This window comes from Hipposideros armiger, unplaced genomic scaffold (assembly GCF_001890085.2).
Source record: "Hipposideros armiger isolate ML-2016 unplaced genomic scaffold, ASM189008v1 scaffold_52, whole genome shotgun sequence".
Lineage (NCBI taxonomy): Eukaryota > Metazoa > Chordata > Mammalia > Chiroptera > Hipposideridae > Hipposideros > Hipposideros armiger.
In genome coordinates, this window is record NW_017731402.1 from 4,218,898 (window position 1) to 4,238,921 (window position 20,024).

At 43.3% G+C, this 20,024-nt stretch overlaps 1 protein-coding gene across 1 annotated transcript; it reads left to right on the forward strand.

The window, feature by feature from the left end:
* The first annotated feature begins 3,874 nt into the window (after nt 1-3,874).
* On the forward strand, nt 3,875-17,011 carry SEC11C (SEC11 homolog C, signal peptidase complex subunit). Its single transcript, XM_019640735.1, has 6 exons — nt 3,875-4,070; nt 9,091-9,200; nt 11,988-12,137; nt 14,235-14,354; nt 16,144-16,201; nt 16,806-17,011. Exons 1-6 carry the CDS (start codon nt 3,984-3,986, stop codon nt 16,857-16,859), a joined length of 579 nt encoding a protein of 192 aa, XP_019496280.1. The 5' UTR covers nt 3,875-3,983; the 3' UTR covers nt 16,860-17,011.
* Nucleotides 17,012-20,024: the final 3,013 nt, after the last annotated feature.

Here is a 20,024-nt window from a genome sequence, read left to right on the forward strand (position 1 = left end):
GTTGATTCCACCGGGCTTGGTGGTCTTTTAAGGCCTGCCTTGACTTTACTGACTTCTTTTGTAAGAACAAGTCAAACAGATGAAACTGGGGGCCCAGGAGCATCAGGAATTGGTCCACGAGGGATGTCCAAGATCACAGCTGTCACAGCCACATCATGCGAGGGGACTTGTGGATGCTGAGGGTGGACCCTGCCCTGTGGCCAGCGGTGTAAGTTTGGGGGATGGAAAGTCAGGTGTCATGGCTTCTGCTTTTTCTCCTTCATCAAATGAACCTCTTTTCCCGTTTTTAAGGCACTGGGGTTAAGGAAGCACAATTTAAACAGTGCTGAGCATAATTTTTCATAAGTGGCTGTCCTCTGCTCTATTTTTGCTAGAGAAGTTAGGAGTTGTTCAGTGTTTATCAATAGAGTCTTTATGATTGTCCAGTCTTTCAGAGATGCCAGCTCTGGGTAGAAATTTGACCCAGGAGAATTCTGGATCCCTTTGAAGTATTAGATGTTATGATTCTAAATAGAGAAATTGTCCAATACCTGGGCGATTCACGCTCCAAAATCACCCATGGCTAAAACACACAGGTTATTTTGTTTGACATGTGGGACTCTTGCAACAGTGTTACATCTAGAATTGCCTAAATTCTCCACTTTACTTTGGGTTAACAAGATTTAAATATCTGACCATTATTCAAAAATGTATTCCTTAAGGCCTAGTCCAACAATTTCAGTGTTTTGCCACCTCCAGGTTGAGCTAACTCTGTGATACTGAAAAGTTATTTCCTTGTCATTCCTCTAGGGATGCTCTATTGCATCTGGTTCATTATCTTGGTAGGGAAGGGGTGTTGTATGGGCTTCTACTTAGCTCTTCTCACCATAATTCTTACTTATGGATGAGAGAGAGAATGTGGGCATTCTTAGAGTGACAAGTATATCTATTCTAATTATATGTCCAAGAACTGAGGAAACAAGCACAAGTGGGTCCGTACACCAACTGGTCCCCCGTGAGTCAGACTTGGGCTAAGACTTCATCTACCACCTGACCATTATCAGCCCCTACTTTGACTTGTGGGCACAGTCCATTTGTGATTGTTCTAAAACAGGTCAGACACTACCAATCTAGTTGTTTTTAATTGAAAATATCTTTACTTTTTTATAGCAGTTTTAGGTTCACAGCAAAATCAAATGGAAAGGAAAGATTTCCCATATACCCTCTGCCCCCAAGGCATAGCCTTTTTATTATCAATATCCCCCACCAGAATGGTATATTTGTTACAATTGGTGAACCTACATTGACACATATTGTCACCCATAGTTTACATTAGGGTTCACTCTTGGTATTGTAGATTGTATAGGTTTTGAAAAATATAGAATGACATGTATCCACCATTATAGCGTCACACAGAGTAGTTTCACTGCCCTAAAAATCCTCTGTGCTCCACCTATTCATTCTTCTCCCCTACCCCCTGGCAACTACTGACCTTTTTACTGTCTCTATGGTTTTGTTTTTCCCAGACTCTCATATAGTTGGAATCATATGGTATGTTGCCTTTGAAATTGGCTTCTTTTACTTAGTAATATGTGTTTAAGGTTTCTTCATATTTTTCATGGCTTGATATCTCATTTCTTTATAGCACTGAATAATATCCCATTGTCTGATGGTACCATAGTTTGTTTATCCATTTGCCTACTGAAGGACATCTTGGTTGCTTCCAGGTTTTGGCAATTATGAAAAACCTGCTATACTTGTAAATATCCATGTGCCGGTTTTGTGTGGACCTAAGTTTTGAACGCCTCAGGGTAAATACCAAGGAGCATGATTGTTGGTTTGTATGGTAAGAGTATCTTTAGTTTTGTAAGAAACTGCCAAGCTGTCTTCCAAAGTGGCTGTAACCAAGATAGTTTTTAGTCTACAGATGAGGAAAAGGGTTCCTGGAAGTTAATCAACTTGTCCCAGATTCGACAGTATGCATAGATTTCCACCCAATGTCTTTCTGCCTTGCTCCTTACACCGTGCTCAATGTAAGCAGAAGCTTGGAGGCAAAGTCCAAATGATGTGATAGGAGGATACTGGGGCTGGTAAAACCTGAGTTGATCAAAGCGATGTTGCCCCGTGGCATCCTGGGAGTGGTAGTTTTCTTCCTCCCGGTTCCTTCCAGATACACTGGTGGCCGAGGCTCGTGGGACTACTATTCCCAGATGCTACAGTATATCCAGAATCTGAACATATCTAAACATCTTCACTCCTTCCTACCACCTAATTCAAGCAACTTATTAGTGCTCATTTTAACTATCACAGCGTTTTTCTGATGGACTGACGAGAACTGAATCTTCCACTTATGATTTTATACATCTGCTGTTTGGAAGAATTTTACAGACTAGCTTCTGGCTCTATACATTTAAAACCTTGTTTCTCCTTTATTATCCACCGACTTTCAAGGCCAGGTGCTGTAGGATGCCCTCATATCAGGATACCATGTCTAGTGCAGCCAGTCTCCTGTAGTGATGTTGGGTGAGTTGGCACAGTGGATGGAAGTATTCCTAGAAGCCATTCCTACACCAGATGGCAACAAATGACCATGAACCACATAAATATATCCACTAAACCCAAACTAAATGTATCCCCAACTCAAATTCTCCCTAGCTGTATTCTCAAAATGCTCCTCGTCCCTCTAACATGAGGGGAAGTACAATGGAGGGGAGCTGGGATACCCCAACACAGGACTCAACGGATAACAACTCAAATATCTTGCTTTTGAAAAATTACAAAACCGTATGACCATTTTTCTTCAAGGCTTTGGAAGGGGCCTTTTCAAGTGAAGCATCTCAAAGCTTAGCTTTCATTAGCTTCATGCTAAGTCAGCTTCTGGGATATTTAAAATTGCAACCTGCCCCCTTCCCCCAGATCTCCTTCTCTCTCTTATTTGCCTTTTCTTATTTCCATAACACCACCACCCTCTAGGTACTGTATTATTTACTTATTATATCTCCCTCTGCTAGAATGTAAGCTTTATGAGGGAAATGATCTTTGCTTTTTTTTTTTTTCACTGATATTTCTCAAGCGCCTAGAACAGGGCCAGGTCGCATATTACAATAGGTGCTCCAAAAAGATTTGTGAATAAATGAATGAAATAAACAATACAAAAATTAGTAAATTAACTAAAGATAATCTAGGATCAGAACTGTAGCAATACAGAGTTACAAATTTTAGAATTTGAGCTTTGTTCCACACTCTGCCACTTAGCCTTGGCCATGTAATTTAACATTTCTGGGCCTCTGTTTCCTCGTGTATTAAATTGTTTTATTTATTCAATTAAAATCCGTTGTGACACAGTTTTGATCAAGAGGATACATCTTTGTATCCTCTTGCTCCCTTACATTCAAATCCTACTACTCTAGCAGAGCTGAAACCCCCGCAGTTTCAAAAGTCCCGCCTTTCCCAAGCCCCGCCCACCCGCCATGCCCATCGTTAGGCTCCTCCCCAATTCAACACAGCCCACCGCTTGTGTAGAAGCCCAGCCTCCCACGTGCTGTCATCCAATGGCCGAGATACACGGCTAGGTGAATGCAAGGGAGCTTTTAGGTGTCCTCTTGGCGCCTGACCAGAGACTTGGGGAATTCCGTTCCTCTTGAGTAGTCACTTCCCCGAGTTACCCCTGTGATACGCAGGATCACCTGCTCCCCCAGGTTCCTTCGTAAGGGTCGAACAAGGCTCCTGAGCCCCGTCGCTGCCCTCCTTAGGAGCCCTGGGTCTTCACTGGACGAGGCTGCCGCCCCGTGGCATCCTGGGAGTTGTAGTTTTCTCCCTCCTGGTTCCTTCCAGATACACTGGTGGCCGAGGCTCGTGGGACTACCATTCCCAGACGCCTGAGCGAGTCGCCGGTCACGTGGCCCGCAAGGACGCGGGGCTGGTGGGCGGGGGCCCGGCGGGTGCTCCGCATCTGTCTGTGACACCCGGAGCCCGTGGGTCCCCCTTGGTCCCAAGACCCCATCATGGTGCGCGCGGGCGCCGTGGGGACGCATCTCCCCGCGTCCGGCTTGGACATCTTCGGGGACCTGAGGAAGATGAACAAGCGCCAGGTAACGGAGGGCCGCGTGGGGGGCGCGCCCGGGTAGGGCATCCCAGGTAGGGCTCCGGCAAGGACAGCGCCCCGCGACACTCGCGCGGGGGCTCTCCTAGGCCCTGGGTTCAAATCCGCACAGACCCACGTGTGGGCACGTGTGTGTGCTTTCTTGGCACTGACGAGAGCCCAGTTAGGGGAAGGTGGCCAGGAAGGGGAAGAAAAGAGAAATCTAGTCCTATGGATGTCAAACGTGGTGGAGAAAGCGAGGCGAGATGACTCGGCCGTGCGTGACAGCTGTCTGCACGTATTTGAATGGCCACCCGGTGGAAGAGGGAACAGATTTCTCTGGGGGGCTCCTGAGACCTGACTCCCCGGGTGAGGCTGCCCGCCGGGGAAAGGGACCGAAAGGCAGGCGCAAGGAAAGAACTTTGTGACAATGGGGACTGCACAGCAGCGTGTCTTCCCTGAGCAGTTTCTTCCCATGCTGGGAAGCGTGTTTCCGACCACGCGTCGGGACTGAAGACGAAAACCCCTTGTGCCTAGTGAGCTCAGGGGCGGTGCTCAATTCCTGTGGACGGAATCAGTGTTCCAGAAAGGATTTCCGCAAGTCTTCTCTAACTTTTTGTTTTTTTAACCGAAATACAGTTGACTTAACAGTATTATGTTAGTTTCAGGTACAGCTTCTTTCTCAGGTTCTGCCGTCTGCTGCCCCTTGAATATAGGAGGTAGTTAGGGTGGGGTCTTGGGGCCGGTGGGGTTGATTTCTCAGTCCTCTGTGACCCCAGAGGAAAACTGCCTCCTTGCCCTCTCCTTAGCGTCCTTGTCTTTGGGTTTTTCTCTTCCATCTAAGGCAAGAGTAGGAACTGGAAAGGAAGCCTCTCCTCCAGGAAAAAATGTGATTGATTCAACTTCTCCGTAGAGAATACTCAGGGATCCTAATGCTTCTATGGATACTAATAGCAAAGTCTGCTAAAGAACATGGAGCCTTCCTAGTGGGAAGTTTTGATTGTCTTTTGAAAATGGTATTAACTCTCATTATGTTGATGGCATCCTGTTTCATTTGTTCCACTTATATTGAGGAGAGGGTGATGCCCATGACAGGGCACACCTTATTCCTTTGGGCCTATGGTTTGGTGTGTGTGTTTCCAAGTAGAAGTTCAGACTAGCACAGTAATGTGGGGAGAGGTTGGAGACTTGAATTTCATGAGCTGTGTTTAGGATCTGGTCGTTTCTAGGTCTGCATGGCTGATGAGCTCCTGGAAATTCCTGTGATTACGATGAGTTGTGGCAGCTGATTGTCACACTTGGAAAACCAACAGCAGATGCCCTGAGCATTGACACTGTCCCCAAGAAAACCCTGCAGGTTATAGAACTTTATGTAAACATCTAGACTTAACGGGACTGGTTTACTGGTGTTTAGAATTGCAGACTATCAGATCAGGCCTTCTGATGAGTTATCAATTTCTACACCAGGTTGCCTTTTGAAAGAGCTGTTCATTCCCAGTCTCAGTGACAAGACCTGTCAGCAGCTGTTGCTTTGCCTATGTTTTGCTAGTCTTTTAATTAAAATTCAGGAGCTCAAATCTGCTGCCTCCTGATATGTTTTTTTGTTTGTTTGTTTGTTGTCTGTTTGCTTCTTTCTTTTTCTTTTTCCCTCCAAAATAGCATCCTGGGACACCTTGTCAGGCGTACATGCTCGTACATGCTCCACCAACCCTGGAAGTGGGACCTCCTTTCTCCACTGCCCCTCCCTGCTTCCTGTTCATTAAGGCAAAAGCCACATGCAAACACAAGGGCTCTTTGTTTCTGCAGCAGGGAAGAGAGGAAGAAACACAGCGACTGGCGTTTCTGCTGACATTCTGTCAGCCAGAATTATTTGGTCTCACATGTTTGTTTAGAACCCTCAGACATTGGCTATTTCATCTTTGGTTGACACAGACTGAGTGTGGGCCTCCTTCTAAACTCTGCCGGGTTACTAAGTGCCAAGCACACAAAGTTGGTGGGCAAAGATGAACAACAACAAAAGGCACCAGTAAAACATAGTGGCCTGTGTTTTAGATCCCACTCAGTTTGTCAGTAGTTCTGTTAACACTATGTGTCTAGATTCCAGGATTTCAATCCCAGACTCAGATTAGTAGGATCTTTAAAGGTAGGGTGTTGAAAATGTGATCTTTGGTTTTGCAGTTTGCTCGATTGTTAGGTTTTTGTTGAAATGGTCATTTCTTTAGCAAATGTAATAGATGTCTTGCTCAAAGGAAGTTTTTCTGAGTAATTGAGTTTACTTCCCCTCAGTGAGTTTTTCAAGCATAGAAAATCATACCAGAAAATATATTCTTAGTACTCAGTCTTTATTAGGTAAACGTCAAGATTTTATAATGGTCTTTTATCAGGGTGGAGGCTGCTGGTTTGAAAACCTCTCTAAATGTGACATTCTGTTTAAAACCATGGCTTGGGTCTTCGTAATCAGATCGGTAATTCATAATGAAATGACATTTTATCAAATCTTTAAGTCAGGCAGAGCAGGTGGAGAAGTTTTTGAAGGAACCCCAGTGAACTACTTTTGCTTTAGGCTGATGTGACTAAACCGATTTTATTTTAGAAGCAACGGTGTAACATATTCTAGCCCAACACTTTAATATCCATCGCCTTCCAGTTTCCTTTTTTGCTCTTGGGAATTTAATTATGAAATTTGCTATTGACACAATAGCCAAAGAGTTTTTTTTAAAAATGGTGTGTAACTTTAACTTTGAATCACATTTAGTTTCCTTTTTTCATTCATTATGTCAAAATATCTTCAGTTATTTTAATTGACTTTTTATATCCCCACTTTCAGTCGTATCCTACCGAAGTACCTCGAATTACATAATTTCACATAGAATATTAGCAAGAGACAGTTTTGAGCTCTGCTTTTCCTACCTTAGTATCATATCAGAATATGTTTTCATGTTGTGTCACACTTCAAAACGATTATTTTAATGGCCATATAATATCCTGTCAAATTGTCATGTCATTAAAAGTCTTTAAGCGTTGTTTTAAATAGTACAGAAATTTGCCATTATTTACTCAATAATTTCTCCATTGTTGCTCATCTGTTTCCTTTTCCCTGTTATTAGAAACAAGACTATGATAAATATCTTTGGGCCATAATTCCCTATCTGCCTTTATTTTAGACTGAATTCCTAGGATTACTGGGCCCAGAGGAACCTCTGGATACTAAATTGCTATCAGAAGGATTATGTCAGCTTGGATCCCCACAACAACAAGCTTGCCAAGCACTGACTACTAGCATTAAAAAAAAAAAAAAGAACCCTTTACATTTGTAGGCCAAAAAGTGGCGGCCAGGAGGGTGGAGGCAGGATTTGGTTTGAACACTTTTGGTATTTATTCACCACTTATATTTCTTCTCTGGAAAATTAATAGTTTGAAGCTTTTACCTCCTTTTTGCTCCAAGATAGGAAACCAGGAAAGGAAATAAAAAAGTAGAAGCTAGAAAACAGATGAAAGAGGGGTAACTGACAGCCAGAAAAAGCCCTAATCCTAAGCCAGCAGCGTGGGAAACTGAGGAATAACTTTATTATTTATGCTGCAGGGCCCTCAAAGACTCAAGTATTGGCCAGAACCCTTATCTCTGGAACTGGGGGTGAAGGGAAGGTGGGGCTCAAATAAATTCGGCTGGGCACAAAAGCTGAGAAACAGATCCCTGGCTGTCCTCCCCACCCCCCCTCTGCGACCTCTGTCTCCCAGGTGGGGGTCTGGAACTTGATTCCCTGCAGGGGTGAGTTTATACTCCTGGAAGGTCCCAGAGGAAGGGCTGCCAGGCCTAGTGGAGGATGTGGGGGCTGTGCTGAGGATGCAGAGACCCAGTGAAGGCGGAGGTCCGGGAGGAACAGAGCCCTTCCGGTAGGTGAGCACAGAGGCCAGAGGAACAGGTGCACTGGTCAGGTGGAGGGCGGTAATTGCATTCCAGACCTGGGATCACGCGGTTTCAGTTCCAGGCCTGTTGCTGAGAGTAGAGGGTTCAAGTGGAGGGGGAAGTCGTTGGAGAGGAGAAGGTCCAGGAATTGAGACCCCAGAATGTTGGTGGGCCAACCATGGGGCTCTTCAGATCACCCAGGGCAATGGGGGGTGGGGGTGGGGGAGGAAGATTGAGGCAGGTACCAAGGTAAGGAGCCTCCCGAGGACAGTACAGGCAGATGCCCTGAGAGGCTTACACTGGAGTAGTAAGTACTAGGCACAGCAGCTTTTGTCCCTGTAGCCTGTTGGAGGACTGTAGACATCTGAGCCAACAGCTCAGCTACAGCCAGACAGGATGTTGTTATGTGGGCTGGTGTTGCTCTGAGTCCTCAGGGGTTGGCAGGTGTGGCAGGCAGCCATCAGCACGTGATACAGGGAGGGACAGGACTAGCCCTGTGGGTCTTAACTCAGTGGCCTAAGGTGGGGCAAGGTCAGCTTAGAATTAGATATTGACTCGTGTGGCCTTCCATTTATGGACAATCCAAACATCAGGGTGTTTAAAGTTTTTGTTGACTTTTAAAATGTGCTTTCAGATGCAGACTGGCCTCATTGCTAAGTGCTTAGAACTGAAGCCTCAGGTGGGGCTTCTTCAGCCAGGGGCTGAGGAGTGGTCCTAGGTGACTCACATGCATGTGCCAGGCGCTCAGGTAGGACTGTGCACTCCACACTCAGCGAGAGCTGAGGCCCTGGCGGTAGACCTTGAGTGGCGGGACCCTCCAGGGTCGAAGGTGCTGGCAAACCCCGGAGAGGAAAGCAGGGACTCAGCTAGGCTTTGACAAAGCAGGCCCCCCTGACGGCTCCAGTTTCTCTCTCTGTTCCCTCACTGAAGAAGAGATGTGGAGATGCACAGGGAAGGCTCATTCCATGGACGAAAGTTGAAATACTGCCTAATTTTGTAGTATGTGAATTAGTTTCATGTCATCACTGCTTCGCTTTTTTTTTAAACAAGCACACCTCCTGCTTAGGCTTAGTTCATTTTGTGCCACTGGTTTTCATCTTTGGTTTGGCCTTTTTCGTTCCAGCTCTATTACCAGGTTTTAAACTTCGCCATGATCGTGTCTTCTGCACTCATGATTTGGAAAGGCTTGATCGTCCTCACTGGCAGCGAGAGCCCGATCGTGGTGGTGCTGAGGTAGGTCCCTCAGGCTGTCACACTGCTGCCGGGACCCAGGAGCAGTGTCGCCTTGAGTGACAACCAAGACTCAGTGTTTTAATTGGATCAGCTCTTAAGAGTCTTCTTTATTGAAAGGTGTTTTGAGAATATTTTACTTTTTCTGGCTTTTGTTGAAAACTCTTCTTTTCCGACAGACATGTTCGAGCTTTTATCACGTTGATGCTGATACTGCAGTGTAAAATATTTGCTTTTGTGTTTTCACATTTGAATCCACATAAAATGACAGCTTAATAGTATGGTATTAGCACAGTCTTTGTGTACAAATTGACTTTTAAACGGAGATAATTTAAAACTGTTACTTGGTTTTCCCCAGTGGCCAGTATTTTTTCCATCTTCTTCTGCAGTACTCTTGCAGGTGGCTGTTCCCTCCTCCAGACTGTCATTCTTATAGAGCACAAAAGGTTTATTCTAGAAAAGTTGATACTTTAGTTAACTTCAAATAGCCATAAAGTCATCCAAAGGGAGCTGTCCCCTGTGTCTTAGCTGATTGAATCTTGCCGTGGGTGGGAATGGAGCCCTCTGTTTTACAGGTGGAGCAGTGACATGGGCAGGGCCAGTGCCGTTCCCTGCCCGGGGCCCGCTACCTCGTCAGGGCTTCGGCCATGGCCCCGCCTCACCAGGCCACCCTTGTGTGGCTGGCCAGGGGCTCACGTCTAGAGATGCAGTGCTTCTATAGATTTAGGAGCCTGAGGAGAGCCTGGGGTGTCTGATTCACTGGTGTTCACACGGTGCCCCAGGAGTGCCCGGGGGGCCAGCTGGTAGGTGAGGCCGCAGAAGGAGACCAAGCGCGTGGGTTCCAGACCCTTAGCCTCGCTTCAGTTATGACAGCTCCACTCTTATGTAGCGTATGTTATACTTCCTGTAAGATTTCATTGGAAGGATGGATGCTAAGGCTTTTGAAAAACCTCAAATGTAGAGGGCCCTCTCACTTAACTGATAGAGAACCCGAGGCCCAGCGAAGCCAAGTCCCTTGGATGTCACAACCACTTTTGGCAGAGCCAAGACTTGATTTGAGATGTTCTGGCTCTCCTTAAATCATGCAGACACACTTATACCCAGAATTGTTGTGAAATTACAGTGTGTAGAGACTTTTTTAAAGCATCCTTTACAACTCTAAAGCAATTTGGTTTGTCAGCATAAACAGTTGACATCATGAGACATCATGTGTGACCTTGGGGAACACTGACCTTCGGTGAATCTGGCCCCTGAGGAAAGCAAGTGTAAGTTGATATTAGTGAGACATTTCAAGGAACTGCTGGGACATGGTACTGACTGTTGATGCCAGATCACAGTGCACTCTTCCTGCCTCTACTCGGCCAGGAGGGTTTTCTAGCTGCAAGCCTCGTTATCGCAGACCGAGATGGCTTTCTAGAGACATCTTCCCATTGTGTGTCTTCAGGAATTTTGTTGAAAGAGTAAAGAGGAAGCAAATAGATGAAGATATTATCTTCAGCATTTTAGCCATTATTCTTTAAAAGAAAACAAAATCCTGAAGCAGTTATGTTTCATTTTCAGAAGAAGATAAACTTCCATGCTGGGGCGACAGAAAACCCCAAATGTAGTTTTACTCAGATGTTTTCTCTTTCTTACCCTGTTAGTCATTGATGTTCCTCGCCCTTTGCACCTTTTTCATTCAGATCTCCTATTTTTGAATGCTTTCGATAGTGACACCATCCTCAGTGTCACTGGTTTCACTTAAAAATAAACACATCAGCAGGGACGTAGTGACAGGCCAGTCTCCGCTGCCTTTTTCCTTGCTGAGTTCTGTGTGTGCTGACAGGTTTAAGGTGTACCAGGGCTGGGGAGAAGGAAGCGGGTGGCAAGTTACTGAGCTGCTCCCACTGCGAACCCATGTTTTCCTTTAAAGCTCCCCATTTCTTCACTAGTCTGGCTCATTCTCCCCCTTCCTGCTCTCAACAGACTCGCGTATCGTTGGTTGCACGGCCCCGGTATAGCCATATTGCTAGGTCATATTTATTTTCTCATGCATTAAAGCGTGCGCATATGTAAAACAAATGCCCTTTTGCTAATTTCAGCTTCCACTAGATTGCAGTTGACTTTGAATCCAGCAAAGGTTTTGGGCATGAGTTTCAGCTGGTTTCATGTGGGATCATTTTTTGACCTCCACATCAAAAACGGTCAGCACTGGTTCCAATTGGGCTTTCTGTGGAATATGGTTGAAAGGATGACGCTGCGGGAGTCCAAAGACTCGGTTTGGAGTTTTGTCCCATGCCGCAGCGTGGCTGTCAGATGTTCATTCTCCCTCGCACGTTCATTTGTTTGCTCCTCATTCCTGGAGCAAGGACATCCGTGTCCTAGGTGCTGAGGAATGCTCCGGAAAACGGAAGAATTGCCCTCGAGCGTTAACCAGCTAGCAGAGTCTGCAGTTTGTAGTATGTTTGTAATGTAGGGCTTTTTTAAGACTAAACATTGACAGCTTGAACTTCAAAGAGTCCACACCACATTATTCTTGGTTCTTTTTCTACTTAATACAAGCTGCAGACGGGCCTCCTAGGGCCCGTCTCATACTTAAATCTAAGAAGAAATCTCCTTTCTCATTTGTTGTTATCACCTCGCACAGTCAGATGGAAACACTGTGGCTTGTTTTATAGCTCATAGATCTACTGGACTGTTGATGACGATTGAAACTTTAACTCAAATGTTTATTACTATATACTTTGTGAATTGAAATGTTCACCTTGTGACCTGAGAGTAACTTGGGTGTGATTTTGTGTGTCTTTCTAGTGGCAGCATGGAACCAGCCTTTCACAGGGGCGACCTTCTGTTCCTGACAAATTTCCGGGAAGACCCCATTAGAGCTGGTGAAATTGTCGTGTTTAAGGTCGAAGGACGAGACATTCCCATAGTTCACAGAGTAATCAAAGTTCACGAAAAGTAAAGAGGCTTTACTTCTTTTTGGGGCTGTTTTGTAAATTTTTGGTTGACTGTTTTAATGGTTGATTAGAAAGTGGCAAAAGCCCTGAATTATGTTCCTAGTTATGCTATTTGCTAGGTTGGGTGACTGAGGACCTGCTACTTAACTCAGCCTGTCAGGGGGCAGTGGTCATACTTTACCCATAATAACTCACAGGGTGATTATGATAATTAAATGAACTGATGTTCGCTAAAGAACTTGAAAATTTTAAATTGATGCACAGTATAAGGTGGAATGTATTACAGCATGTTAGTTATTTGAAGGCGTCCCAAAGGAAATAAAATCCCATTGTAATTGAAGATTATTTTGATATGAGAATTATTTTATGAAATGCAGAAAGCTACCTGTTTCTTTATGTCACTTTGGGCCAGGTGGCATTCTCAACAGTAATATTAGCCCTGGATGAATAAAGATTCCTTTCCCCAACTCATCCCATGAATCAGTCGTTGCATTTCCGGCATTAATTCTCCCCCCCACACACAAATGGCCTTTCCTTTCCTTTAAATGCCAGTGATGACTTACTAAGACACCTTTTAAGAACCAGAAACAATTACTTCTAGCTAAAATACATTGAGTTCCCATGAGAGAATACAGTCACATAATGAGTGAAAGTGTTGTATTTTATATACCTGGTTATTCATTTATCTTGATGCAGCTTAGTGTAGTATTTTTTCCTGCAGGAGTTATGGAATTAAGTTTCGGTATGTGTATTTGTGTTTTTAATGGAGCATTTCTCATCCTGTGTGTGTGTGTTGTACCTATGTGTACATTTCAGTATTTAAATTCCCATCCCATTCACTGCTCCCAGTGTTCCCCAAAGATGTTAATACTTAACCTATTCATTTTACTCCAAGCATTAGAATGACCGTTTCAGTTTGTATTAATACACTGGTTGCACTGTGACTTGACGTCTACTTGTTAACTTACTGATGAAGAAATACACTCCATCATAATGTGACAGTGCTCTCACCTGACTTAAAAATAATTTCTAAAGGTGAGAAATTGTTCAAAATTAAGGAAATAATGGTGACTTGCTGTACCGTATTTCCCCATGTATAAGACACACCCTTTTTTGAAAAATTTGGGGTCTAAAAACTGGGTGCGTCTTATACAGTGGTTGTATGAGTGCAAAAACAAGCGCGAAAAAAGCAGGAAATGCAAGTAAAAAAAATCTACAACCACTATATAAGACACACCCAGTTTTAGACCCTGAATTTTTCAAAAAAGGGTGCGTCTTATACATGGTAATTTCCATGAATTGTGAGAGACCGCCCGGATTTTTGTCTCTTGATTTCCTTTATAACCATGGCTGCAAATCAGCTTGCTCCTTTTGGCGTAGTTTCAAATCTTTGTGGACTTTTAAGCTTTTACCAGATTATAATGGTACATGTTTTCATTTGTCTTATTGAAAGAAGACCGTCTTTACAGCTTTAGGATGTTGTAATACTGTGTTTCAAGTGTCGAGACTATGTAAGCACCAGTTTAGAATGTTTAAAAGGAATCCTGTGTGTCTCTTTAACATATTGGTTTTATGCCATTTGTGATTTCTGTTTCTTTGAAACCAGATTTTACACCACTTGGTTCAGTGGTGAAGGAAATAATGCATTAAAACATTCTGTATGTACCAAGGAAAAGTGAGTGTGAGGAAAGATAAGAGCACACTTGCATTTGACTTGCCTTTTGCTCAAATCTGTGTGATCTGGGACCAAGTTCATGTCTAGAGTGAAGAGGAAAATAATCCATGTTAACAAGTTGGTCCCTGAGGACTAAGAAAGAGTGAAAACAGTTGCTGGAAGCTAATCATTGCCTTACTGGTTCCCCTGTGCTTTGCTATGCTTTTCGGTTGTCAGGGTAACTTGAGTGTTTTAGAATTTAAGTCTATAAAATTGTGATTAGATTTGTGATTTAGTAAGCAATCCTCTTAGACCAAGAGAGATCAGGTTACCTTGACTTTTCTAAATGCCCATATCTGGCTGTAAAGTGTTGGGTAAACTAAGATTTTTCTAATGATGCTGTGCTGAAAATCATGTTTGACAGGACATTGTTTTGCTTTCCAGAGATAATGGAGACATCAAATTTCTAACTAAAGGAGATAATAATGAAGTTGATGATAGAGGCTTGTACAAAGAAGGCCAAAACTGGCTCGAAAAGAAGGACGTGGTGGGGAGAGCCAGAGGGTAAGGATTTACTTTTTAAGTCACATAGAAGATTCGGAAACTAGAAAAATATTTAGAAACAAAGAAGCTAAATAAATAGGATAATAGAATAATTCATTACAAATACTGGGGCTGCCAAAAAATGGTATACACATGACTTGTATTCATCTTTTGTTATCGGTATATATTGGGTATTATAATTTTAATACAGTTTTTCTTTCTTAAGATAGTATACATTTCTTTTTTTTTTTTTGGCACCCTCTATATTATGTGTCAGGAGAGTTATAAGTAGTTCTAATATATACTGTGACGACTGAATAAAACTTAGAACTAAGGACCTAACATCCAAAACTAAGCGTAAGTATATCATCTATATCATCAGCTTAGTTCTATTTTTGAAATAAATCTTCACCTAAAGATTAGTTATTTGTGGATTTTAAATACTAATTACAAGACATTCTCTCAGAGATAACACACTGTTAACACTTTGGTGAATATTCTAGCTGTTCCCTGTACCTATACAGATGTATGTATGCATATATAATATATAGTTTTACATAGAAGAATTAAAATTTTTTTTTTACCCAACAGGAAGTTGGAAATAGCTTTCTGTGTCAAATCTACTTCTAACTCTTTTTAAATGACTACATGCTGTGCCCCTGAGAATCATGACTTATTTAACTAATCCTCTTTTGGTGGCTATTTAAATGATTTCCTGTTTTTCACTATTAAAAACAGTTCTGTGATAAATATTTTAATATTTGTCTTTGCATAATTGTTCCAGCAATGAGTTCTGCTTCTGATTGATACAGCAGAGGGTGTCTATCCTCTTATTAGAAAACCAAAAAAAAAAAAGGGAGTCCCCCCCTCTTTTTATGTTTAACCCTTGTTAGAAGTGTCTTTTTTCTCTAAGTCTCCCCAGCCGGTAAGACTGGAGAACACTGGTTACCACAGGCCGAGATTCAGCTTTATTCAGAGTGTGGTTTAAGGCCTCCTCCTACCCGTTTCCTTCCTCTGCTCGCCTTTTAACCATTTCTGCTCTGTTGTGTTTCCACTTGAGTACCTGCGGGGAGATGAGAGACTTCCAGCTGGTCAGTCCTGTATGTTTAGACACTCTGGTGATAGGCTTTGTAGAAGCCGGAGGTTGATGGTGCTGATTTAAGTAAGACTGGAGGAGACTAAAGGCGAGGGGATCGACTGGCTCAAGCTGATTACAGATTGCCATTCATTTTGTCAGTGTAGTCGCCGGCTAGACTGCTCTGAGCCTCCTCTCTCTCGGGTCTGTAATCATATGGGCATAAGTTATGGATTTCACATTGGTATTCACTGCCCAGTACACTTGTTTGTTACATCTGAGAAGCACAGTGGTGTGAAAATGGTGATGATTCTGTCGGTTACACGCTGATTATCCATGTGCTTGAAACGCCTTCTCTAACCGCAGCCTTTAGATAGGCTATCTGCAACTTACTTCTCTGCTAAAAAATGAAGAACTTAGGTTGATGAAAGCTGCCCATCTCATTTGTACAAGTGGCTCAGCTCCTTATTTTAATTCTGAAATGGGGAATGCAGCCAGTGACAAGCAGCATCTCTAGGAAGTTGTGTGTCTGCATAAGAAATTGTCCTGGCTGTTAACCCTGATGCTTTTTACTAAGAAAGTCTTTTGAGACAGGAGTGAATATTGCTCTCAAAGTCCCAATCAGTGGTAGTTTCAAGGAAGATTTGTTTCCTAAAGCTGATTTTAGTGTTTTCAAAGGTTGTTATCATATTTCAAACAATTTTTATATACCTGGCTTTTTATCCCACAATTTAGGTTTTTACCATATGTTGGTATGGTCACCATAATAATGAATGACTATCCAAAATTCAAGGTAGGAATTTATGTGTGTGTCTGTATTTTTCAAAACGTATTGGAGCTTTTACATATATAACTATAAAGATACAGTTTGTTTAAAATGTTTTGCTAGTTCTTTTTTCTATTTGTAGCTAACTATAAAAATGAACATAGTTGCTTTAATTATTCTTATTGAAATTATTTAAAATAGCTACTTTCATTTTTTATGTTCATAGTGTATTCTGAAGTGGTACCTATACATTTGTTGCCTATTATAGAAAGCTGTAAACATACAAAAAAAAGTAGTGCAATAAACTCAGTAATGCTTATATGCTCCCGACTTGAATAAAAATGGTCTCTATTTTTTTAAAAATCACTTGAAAAACAATAGAAAACCTATGCAGGGATGAGCAGTGCATTAGCTGTGTTTGTTGGGTGTTTGATCCTTAGTCCATCAATATGTTTTTGGGGTTTTCACCACAATGTGGCATTAAACAGCTAATTTGGAGAAGGAGGCATGGCAAGAGGTCACTTTTTGATTCTGTCCTCAGACTAGTATTGAACAGACTTATCTGAACACATTTACAAACCAGATTTATTTGTAGACCTCACAGTAATTTTCCATTGTGTTTTTTTTACAGTATGCTCTGTTAGCTGTAATGGGTGCATATGTGTTACTAAAACGTGAATCCTAAGACGAGAAGCAGTTCCTGGGACCAGATTGAAATGAATTCTATTGAAAAAGAGAAAAACTAATATATTTGAAATGTTCCACTTTCTGTGTAAAGGGAAACAATGTGGAGACGTTTGTGTCTTGTCCAAATAAATGATTCGTCAGTAAAGATTATTTTCTTTTGTGGACTCTGATTTGAATCTGCTTAATCTATCTGCCACTCGTGGTAGTCATTCTAAACTTAATATGAGGGTCTGCCCCACTTCAAGAATCAGGCAGGCCATTTCTGGGCCTGCTAGTGGGGACAGTGCATTGTCCACGTGATATAGTTGTAATGTTTGAGTTTCAAAAACAAAATTCCTTGCATAATAATAGCATTTCTGGGGGAAACAAACAGGCCCTTCTTTGAAAGGAGATGGTTTCTTTTTTTCTTTTTTAAAAAATTTTATTGGAGAACAGCCATGGTCATTGGTTACACATTGCTTTCATGCTACAATAGAATAGTTGACTCTTTTAGGGAGGGCGCAGCTCACAGTGGCCCGTGCGGGGGTCGAACCGGCAACCTTGGTGTTATCAGCACCACATTCTAACCAACTGAGCTAACCGGTCAGCCCCGAAATGGTTTCTTATTTAAGTAGACTGATAATTAATACAACTTTTTAGAAGGAAAGATGTAATTCACTTTGTTTTTGTGGTTTGTTACATCTTGAAATGGCTGGATAAATTATTTGAAAAGTGATTAATAAGTTATAAAAACTGCACACTCCTGTGAAAAATTGCAAAAAGTACAGACGGGTAAAGGGGGCATGGTCCCTTTCCTCAGCTTTCCAGGGATCTCCACATTTTAGTTTAGTTTAGGTGTTATATTTGCATCACATGTAGTCCTGTGTATAAAGTAGCCTTTCATTCACATATTTATCAGGCATTTCTATCCCAGCCACTGACTTAGGTGCTGGGGATACCGTCCCACCCCGGATGGAATCTGCAGCCGAGTGGGAGGAACAGACACGTGTGCCAGGAGTGACAGTCACTATAAGGAAAGATAAAGCAGGGTAAGCTGAGCGAGGGCGAGAGAGAACATCGCTTTTTGAAGGTCAGGGAAGACCTCTAGGGGGTGACATTACGGAGAGTTAGGGGAAATGAGAGGGAAGGAGGCTTGTACATCTCGGGAGAGCGTTCCAGCAAATGCGAGGCCCCGTCCCAGCGGCTGTTCTCCCTCCAGCGTTTGCGAGCGTGCAGAGCACCTGCTGCTGGTCACCTGGGTTCCTCCTCGGGATGTCGGGGGAGGGGCCTGAGACTCTGCATTCCTATCGCGCCCAGGAACGCCGGCGCTGCTGGTGCCTGGACCACACGGTACGTAGCAAAGCGATAGTGGGATAGAAAGGAGGCCGGGGATGTTTTCAAATATGCTCCGCCGTTTTAAAAAAACGTCCTCTTTTCACTGAACAGTGTGAAGGTGACCCTCTTTCAGTCAGAACTTTGAAATCTACCTCATGTTTTTAGGCCCGTCCAATCCTGATCTAAGGGCTTAGAATCCCTAAAAGTCACTTGACCAGCTGTGGGCCTCGAGCATGTTACTTAACTTCCCTCGGCCTCAAATGGAGAATAAGAATAGCACCTGCCTCCCCGGTTGTCCTGAGTAATAAGTAAATAATTCCTTGAATGCTCTTGGGCGTGGACGCAGTACGCACGCCATAAGCCTTACCCTTTGTTGCGTGTTTTCCTTTCCAGTATAAACCTGTGCCTCCGTACACACCTGTGCAGTTACTGTCTGACTTGGGAGGACCAGCAGGAGTGATCCGCGGGGGGCAGCTTGCCCTGTAATCCTTTATCTCTACTGAAATAGGCTATTGCCACAATAATGGCGCTCATCCTGTTGAAATCAGCAAAGTGAAAAGAAAAAAAATGTACAGCATGCTTTCTAAAAACATCATTCTCCTGTGCCCTTTAATAAACTCTTAAGAAAAATAGATTTTCCTTCCCTTAACTAAAAACGGAATTTAAAAATGTTGGGCCCAAACTTGGTTATTTTATCATTTTCCTGGGGTTCTGTAGTTGGTTAATATAAGCTTCTAAGAAGCGCTTAACGTGGCTAAGCTTTTCGGTAATTCTTTGGACATGCCCAACATTCTGAAATAAACTTTGCAAAGACACCTGAGAACCCCTAGCCAGTGCCATTCAATGGTGGCTAGTTAGAAAGTACGACCTCTTTTGGCCTCTTAGATGCTGTGGGTCCTTAAAAGTAGAAGTGACGGGAGTTAATGCTGCATAGAAATTCTTTCATCTGGGGGTCCGTTGCAGCCTCAATTTCTGGAACACACCAACAAGAATCAGGCCTGCACCTGAGCAGACAAAATCAGCACTGCAGCGTCCGTGTCACCTGCAGTTGATTCGTCAGGTAGAACCTGTTGCTGGGAGCTTTCATATGCTGCCGTGACACTCATTTCTCACCTGGCTGGGCAGCTGATTTCCAACTTCACAAGAGCTTAGAGGCATCAAAGGGGAAGGTGTTCGGTGGACACTGGTCAAACAGGTCACAGCCGCTGAGAAGGGGAAGACAAAGTACAAGAACAGTGCACGGGTGTCAGGATGCCACTTGGTGTAGGGACAGCCCATGTTTCAGCTCAGGGAAGCCTTGCGGTATTAGGAGAGGATGCTGACAAAGAAGACGAAGGGTGTTTGCTGTACTGTGCTCGAGATTGATTTTGGTTTCCATAAAAAACGGGGGAGTTTCCACTATGGGGATGAGCTTCAGTTTTTTTAAAAAAGGATAGTGGTAGAACCTCTGATGTCCCAACCCACAAGCCTCAGTCCGGCCCTGTCCCTTTGACAATGAACTTGTCAGTCTTATGCCAATACCAGACAAACACAGCGTCAAGTATGTATGTGAGGGCACGCGTGTGCACACATACACCCCAGCCAGACTGTGGGCTCCAAACTGCTCCTCTATATTTGGGCTTGCCTCTGTCCCCAGCGAGGCTGGGCAGATGAAGCATCATTGTGGAGCGAAGGAAGTCTGGCTGCTTTGAGTAAGCAAGGTCTGAGAGCCTTTAAAATTGGGGGCAGTAAGTCTGGGCAGCTGCACTTCTAAAACCCTCCCTGGGTGACTCACATGCAGCCCCGGGTCGAGAACCCTGAGAAACATCTATACAAATTAGTTGGGAGTAAATGTGATTAGGATGCTTGA

What these genes read in the sequence shown, in the direction of transcription:
- SEC11C (XM_019640735.1), top strand. Translation starts at nt 3,984, where the DNA reads ATGGTGCGCGCGGGCGCCGTGGGGACGCATCTCCCCGCGTCCGGCTTG. An exon ending in GGAAGATGAACAAGCGCCAG is followed by an intron (nt 4,071 to 9,090) that starts GTAACGGAGGGC and finishes TTTTCGTTCCAG; the next exon opens with CTCTATTACCAGGTTTTAAA. An exon ending in ATGACTATCCAAAATTCAAG is followed by an intron (nt 16,202 to 16,805) that starts GTAGGAATTTAT and finishes TTTTTTTTACAG; the next exon opens with TATGCTCTGTTAGCTGTAAT.